The 7,232-nt window shown below is 37.6% G+C and overlaps 1 protein-coding gene across 4 annotated transcripts; it reads left to right on the forward strand.

The window, feature by feature from the left end:
• The first annotated feature begins 1,485 nt into the window (after window positions 1-1,485).
• LOC107781103 (uncharacterized) lies at window positions 1,486-6,932 on the forward strand. 4 transcript variants are annotated; one of them, XM_016601743.2, is made up of 5 exons: window positions 1,486-1,700; window positions 3,390-5,202; window positions 5,535-5,641; window positions 5,733-5,885; window positions 5,959-6,932. In XM_016601743.2, exons 2-5 carry the CDS (start codon window positions 3,603-3,605, stop codon window positions 6,703-6,705), a joined length of 2,607 nt encoding a protein of 868 aa, XP_016457229.1. In that variant the 5' UTR covers window positions 1,486-1,700; window positions 3,390-3,602; the 3' UTR covers window positions 6,706-6,932. The 4 variants fall into 4 exon arrangements, with proteins under 4 accessions (XP_016457229.1, XP_016457230.1, XP_016457231.1 ...); XM_016601744.2 differs by having other exon boundaries at window positions 1,501-1,700; window positions 3,407-5,202; XM_016601745.2 differs by having other exon boundaries at window positions 1,504-1,700; window positions 3,544-5,202.
• Window positions 6,933-7,232: the final 300 nt, after the last annotated feature.

The raw sequence follows: 7,232 nt of genomic DNA on the forward strand, positions 1-7,232 counted from the left end.
GACACGTGTCACTCCTTAAAATAAGATTAGTGTCTCAGCAAAATTTCTTCAGGCATAAGCTCAAATGTTTCCTTGGAGACTCCGAAATCTTCTTGTCACTTCTTATTCTCTCTTTCTTCTTCATTATTCTTTTAATCAACATGGGGTTCTGATCTTCAACATTTTGTCCGTTGAGCTTCTTCAAGATTTTCATTTTATTATATTTTAGGATGAACTGGCAGTTCTATCTCCGTTCTTTATGTCAGACAACTAGTCCTTTAATAATTCAAAAAGTAGGATTTGATATGGATTTAACCCTTCGACAATAGTAGAAAAGTGGTATATTAATCCTTATAATCAATAGTGCAAGGGGCAATCCGGTATACAAGGTATCCCGCTTTCATGCAAGGTTCGAAGAAGAGTCGCACCCCAAGGAATTAAACTTATATTATATATGTTGACAATGTTTAACATGTTAGGGGTTGTTTGGAGGGTGCATAAAAATAGTACTAAATAGGGTGTATTGATGATGCTGAGATTAGTTATGCTGAGATTATTTTTTATCGACTGTTTGGTTTGGTTTATTAAAGAGTTTGAAAGGGCAATTCTGTATGTATACATGCTTATCCATGAATTAAGCAAACTCTTCACCATTTCAAAAATCTATGTCACGCCATTTGTGTAACCAAGGGGGGCTAGAACACCGGTTATGTGTTCGACCGAGCCCAATAGCTTTAATCAAACTTTATGTTTATCTTAAGAAATTATTGAATATGTACAAATTATTAATTTAGAAAATAATAACTTAAACAAAGTAGAATATCGAACTCATAAACTTCAAATTCTAATTCCGCATCAACGTGTAACAATTACAAAATGCTGAAATAATCTTGGCATTCTTCAGATTTTACAGGGAACTTTTGAATTTTTGTGGTGGCAATGAAAACGAAAACGGCGACGAGTAATTAGATGACGATGCAACATTTCGATGAATTATTGAAGCAAATAATGAATTTTATAAAAATAATGGAAATGAAATTGAATAGAGATGATGAATTTTCTAACTATGGTTAGAGGATTTGGTGGAAATTTACGGTGAAGAAGAAAGAGGGTGGGTGGTGAAGGAGATGGTAAATAGGATTTTCTAACGATTTTATTTTTCTTTTTAAATTAAATGTCCTTTTCTTTTTCTTTTTTTTTTTACAAAAATTGTACGTGTCAATTTTTTATTTATCACTTTTTTATGTCATATGCAATTGTAACTCACGCTCTAAGCTTACCATACGGATATCCACGAGACACATCCAATGCCAAGTTGAAATGCCTACTTGATTATTGACTAAGTTGGAGTATGAGATAAACGTCAGATAGCAACTTTAAGTGTCTCTTTATGTATTTTGTCAATAATTTAATTTTAAACTTACGATTTTATATTTAATAAAAAATTTATAATGACAGAAATATTTTAGACCATAAGTTTTACATTTTTTTTAAATAATGGTGCATTTCAGGAAAGCGCTCACTGACATGGAGTATACAAAATGAAAAACGCCTCTGTTTTTTCCAAGCATAGGTGTACACCAGCGGTCATCTTTCTCTACATTTATTTTTCTGACTAGCGACAAGTCTTTGATCACTTTTGAATATAGACAGTGAAAAGAGCTCTCCCCGTCAAGACCAGCAATTTTCAGCTATGGGGTAACCCTAAAAAGTTAACTGGGGTAAGTTATTTTTTATCTTTTCTTATTTTAATAAGTGCGTATTAGTTTTACACTAAACGTTGTACTTATGTATGTTGATTCAAGATTGTAATTTTTTGCTGAACTTCACAGTGAAGCTACGGTTTTCTTGACCTTTCATGAAATGAAATTATTTTTTAGTGTGTAATGTTATCAGCCTTTATAGTTCAACGGCTCTTTCATTTTAGCCAAATGCGTTAGTTTTATAGATGTTTTCTTGCTGTTTCACCCTGTAAAGTCGTTTGGTACGTGGGATAAGAATAATAATTCGGGATTAAGTTTGGTATTAACTTTATTCTATGTTTGGTTTTGGGTATTAGCTAATCCCGGGATAACTTTTACAATAAAATGGTGAGATTAGTTAATAGTTATCCCACTTAGAAGGTGGGATAACTAATCCCATGAGATATCCCGCCATTGTACCAAACGACCCCATCAGACAAAGTTACTTTTGCCGATTGGAGGTAATAGGTGACATAATCGAGGTGCGTCCAACTTGGCTGAGACACCACTTTTATCGGGAAAAAGAAAAAGGAGGAAAAGAAAAAAGGGAAGGAAAAGTTGAATGGTAAATTAAGTTCTTTATTTGGTTTGACTGAACAAAGGGTCCGGGAGGGGCTACACCCCAAGGGGGTGTGATGTACACATCCCCTAGTATGATCGTTGAAGTATGGTAATCTTGTGTAGTCACTCATCGCTGCAAATCTCCTTGTATATATATATATATATATATATTTTTTTTTTTTTTGAGGTATAAACAAGACGAAGGAATTATTTTCCCTTTGTTCACTTTCTTCCTTACACTATTTTGAGATGGGAAGATATTGTGATTAAAACATCTATTGTATTTTGTAATGGTGAAGCATTTTGGCAAGTTAGGATCTCCTTCCTTTTTTTTTTAGGTTTAATTAATTTATATACAAAGGATCTTCTTTTAGTAAAAATTAGGTTAGTAGTGGTTTGCAGATGATGATTTTTCTACATTAATATCCTATCCTGTTAGTTTTTCTATAATAACGGTGGTGTCCGGACTTAGGAGCATATCAACTATTCTACCAGGTAATGTGCCTGCTACCGATCTACTATGGCTTAGGCTTAGACAAATGGGAAAAAATCACCAATGTTTTTGTCCCTGCTGGAATCTGAACCTTGATATCGAACACTCACTTCATCGACCACTAAGCCACATCCTTGGGTTTCAACCCCCGTTAGTTTAAATTCAAGTTCGCACATTATTATGAGAAATAATGACAAGTTGACAACATATCCATGTCGTGTAAAGTAGGACAAGTTTGTACAACCTCTGAAAATTATGACTTGATTTTAGTGGATAATTAACACAAAACTCCCTTTGTTCCAATAATGAGTTTCATGGGTAGCACTATAGGCCATTTTCATGTATGCATTTGGGATAGTGGAATAACCATTTAACAAAAACTAAATGGACGAAGTTTCCTAAAGAAATGAAGTAACAGGGCTTTTATTTATTTGCTGCTGAGTTTCAGAATTTTGAAGATTATACAAATGGTTTAGACCAACTTCTTGAAAGCAGTAGCATTTCCACACACATTTTCAATGTTAATTTAAAGTTAGATTAAGTCACAACGCTACTTAAGGAAATATATGTTGCAGTTTGTGTTATTTGTAGCAGGTTGTTTAATGTGAGAACAGATTATGTGTTTGGACAGGGTCCCGGGAGCCTCGGATGTGTTTCGGATGACTTTGTGTGCAGTAGATTGACATTGGGCTCTCAGCATATCTCTCCCATGTGTCCTTGTTTCACCTTAAAGTTTAAATAAGTTAATTTACCTGTTCAAATCTGCAGGTTTTTGCCTGAGGTGTTTTGAATCTTTTTCTTCTTAACTTGGTTCGCTGCATATAGAAATGGCGAAAGAAAAAAGTGCATGCTTAGGTAATGAAGTTTCCCAGCCAAAGAAAAATTTGACAAAGAAAATGCAAGAGTTGAACAATGAGCTGATTCTTGACAAAATATTTGTTCCTATTCCTGGATTATCCTCTAATTTTATATTAGGTCCATGCTTTAAGACTACGTTTCCTCCGGAGCTCTCTCCTCTTTACCCCTTAGCTAAAGGAGAGAAGCTACTTCTACACTCCGTGGAACCTGATTGGTTCAAAGATAAGACTCTGCGGTCATGGCCTTCTGCAAATAGAAAATGGATTGATTGGGTAGATAGAGTTGAGAAGGCCAAAGGAGAGGTCTGGAAATCAGCGGGAATATATGATGCCATTCAGTTGTCCAAGAATGGTATCCCCATGGACAATGATCTTCTTTATGCTGCCTTGTGCTATTGGTCAATCTCCACAAACTCATTCCACTTCAGATTTGGTATGATGGGGCCAACAGTACTCGATATTGTTGCCTTGACAGGACTTAGGCCACATGGCGAGGAAGTCAGCGCCATTCTTGGGATGGCTGAATCGGCTTGTGATTTTCCCAAGTATGGAAAAATTTATAATAATTCCTTATTTTACTCCAGATATCTCAATGTGTCAAAGGGAGAAATGGCTGTGACGGAGGAAGAGCATGTATCTTTTCTGTTTGCGTGGCTCAGCAATCATCTGTTTTGTGACTCTTCTGTAAACATGATCAAGCAATGCACAAAACTGGCATTTGCTCTTGCTGCGGGTAGAAAGACTGCTTTGGCACCCTTTCTCTTGTCTAATTTATATCATGGATGCGCTGACATAATTAATGCAAAGTTTCAGTATGAAAGAGGTCCATTCTGGATCTTGCAGTTCTGGCTACAGTCTTACTTTCCAGAATTTCGACCTGTGACCTTGGATTACAGTAATGCTCCAACCTATGGATTTCCCTTGGCTGAAGGTGCATTGAGATATAAATCATTCAAGGAATACTTTAACTTCTTTCGTAAATGCTCATCTAGAACAGCCAGCCAATTCACCCCATTTTCTTCTCGGAAGTTTGGACCTGAGTGGTTTAAGAAGTCACTTGATCCTTACTTTCAAAAACTTAATAGGGCAGAGCTACAAGACATTTGGGCCAGTTATCTCATTGCTCGAGACCTCCCTTACAGTATCCTTCTCGATGAATCTTCGAAGTGCAAATGTTGGGTAGAACCTTATTATCCGAATCAGTTTGCTCGACAGTTTGGCATGAATCAGGCTGTTCCCCTCCATCAGTCATCCAGCGATCTTTCAATCAGAAGAAAGGCAGATAACATCAAAGAAACTGAATCACGGTTTTGCCAATTAAAAAGGAAGTTTTCATTTGTTCCGTTTGATACTAATCCAAGCTCTACTGAGTTGTTTGATTCCTGGTGGTCCACTTATATCTACAATCGCGACAAGACTGCTATCAATGTCCTCAGGAAGATCTCACCGTGTGTTAGACCTCTCGGTCCATCTGACAGACAAGAAGTTGTTGCTCCCAAGTCCAATGGTATCAAAGGCAATTCTCAGTCTGTAAGAAATTTTGGCCAGAATATGAAGAGAAAATATAAAGGTATGATAACCTTCTTGATTAGCAGATGCATTTGATTTGCCGTAAAAGGAAAATGTTGGTCAATGAAGCCAAGTAGATAAGTAATCATTATATTCTCGCTTGCCAATGTGATGGCTCGTTGAATCCTTAATAGGATAACCCAAGGATCTCAATAAGGTTTGCATAATATTAGACTATTAGTTGATCTTTAGGGTTGAGGATTTGTGCTTATACCATTATATTAGATTTTCGGATAGCTTTCAGTGCTCTCTGCTTGTCTTTTTCTTTGTTTGGTTTCTATTTCTGTATTATATCTTGTATTACCTTCTTATTCATGCCTTAATTGCTTTCAGGGGATAGTATTCCATCACAATCTCTGGTACAGCAAGACGAGCCCATACAACAAAAGAACTCGCATGAGGCAGGTGAAAAGATACCTATGGGAACAACATCATCCAAGGTAAATATTCCCACCCCCAAACGAGCCTCTGGGATTATAATTCAATTCATTGACCTGATTCCTTCACTTCACCGATGATTGACCTTTTCAGAAGATGAAGACTTCCCCGAGGAAAATGCTATTACCTTGTACATCAGTCTTCCGTACAAGTTGTACTCCTGCTAATGAAGACAGGACTAAGACAGACATCGAAGTTTCTGCTGAAGCTAGATCGATCTCCACCTCGTCCTCCACTTCTGACAAAGTAAGTTCTCCTTATTACATGTGTCATTATGTCTTGCGGACTCCATCTAAGTTTGGGAGCTTTTTCTTTTCAGGATGGTGAGGACGACACAGTTTCCTCACCATTAGTTAATACCAGAAGCAAGACATCTGACATTATTGTACCACCTGATTGCCCTGTAAAATTTGATAATCTAGAAGACTTCTTTGCTCGAGTTAGTGGACAAATTAAACGAGCTCAATCTCTCGGTTTTTCTGCTGATCAGTGTTCTCCAAATTTTACACCGTCAGCAGAAATGCTTGCCACAGCGAAAGATAACACTGAGAGATTACTAATCATGCCGTCTCAGGACTTGCTTCTACCCAAAAACTGTTCGACATTAAGTGCAGCACTATCAATGTATGCTGCAACACCTGATTTATCGTCTGAGAGAGCGCTTGCCTTGAAGAAACTCAAAGAGAACCTTCCGCACCTTTCCTTGACCTTGCGTAGAGCTAAGAAGGACCAAGAGGAGTATTATAAGGAGGCTGCCAAGAAAGTACTCCTCGTCGATGAGCTCACAAAAGATCAGGAACTCTATACTAACCTCAAAGACTCCAACGACAAGCTTGAATGTACAATCAGCAAGTTGAAGGCAAGTTTGAAGGATGCAAAGACAAAAAGAAAAGCAATCCAGGAGCAAAAATTGAGTTTGGCTAACAAGTGTTTTGAAAAGTCGACTGCTCTTGACCAAATGGAAGCTGACTTTCCTGTCCTGGAGGAGATGAAGAAGCTAGCTGATTCGGATGTTGCCCGAGTGGAAGAAAGCTTGAGAGACTTCAAGAGTAAGATAATCGAGTGATCGCTTCCATAAACCGTCTGTCATGTGAATTTGCTGGCTAGTGATCCATAGTTTAAGATCATGTAAATAGTTTTTTGCTATGTACAAACTCTCTTTTGAATGGCATCCCTAAGTATAGCCAAGTTATGGTTTTTGTTGGCACAGGTTGATGGATCATGGATTCAGTTGTTTTTGGGCTGAAGCATTCTCTCTATTAATTTTTTTCCTTACTTTTTTGTTTTGGTAAAGCTGATGTCTGGGCCCAATTTACATGCACCTCAACTACGTTATCAGGTACATTTTACTTCTTACTAACACAAATATTGGATAACTTTACTTACTAAGGTTAACCCTTCGGGGTTGCCCAGTTGGTTTGGAGGGTGGTTATCCATACGGATAACCTGGGATCGATTCTCCCCTCAATGCCTTCCGGGTTGAGCCTGTCGCACAGGGCTTGCCTAGTGCGGTTTACATCCTCTGTGTGGTTTGCACGCTATTACACAGAGGGAGGTTTACCCAGTGCTCACCATAGAGTGCTCGCCCGAAGG

This window comes from Nicotiana tabacum, chromosome 2, assembly GCF_000715075.1.
Source record: "Nicotiana tabacum cultivar K326 chromosome 2, ASM71507v2, whole genome shotgun sequence".
NCBI classification, from domain to species: domain Eukaryota; kingdom Viridiplantae; phylum Streptophyta; class Magnoliopsida; order Solanales; family Solanaceae; genus Nicotiana; species Nicotiana tabacum.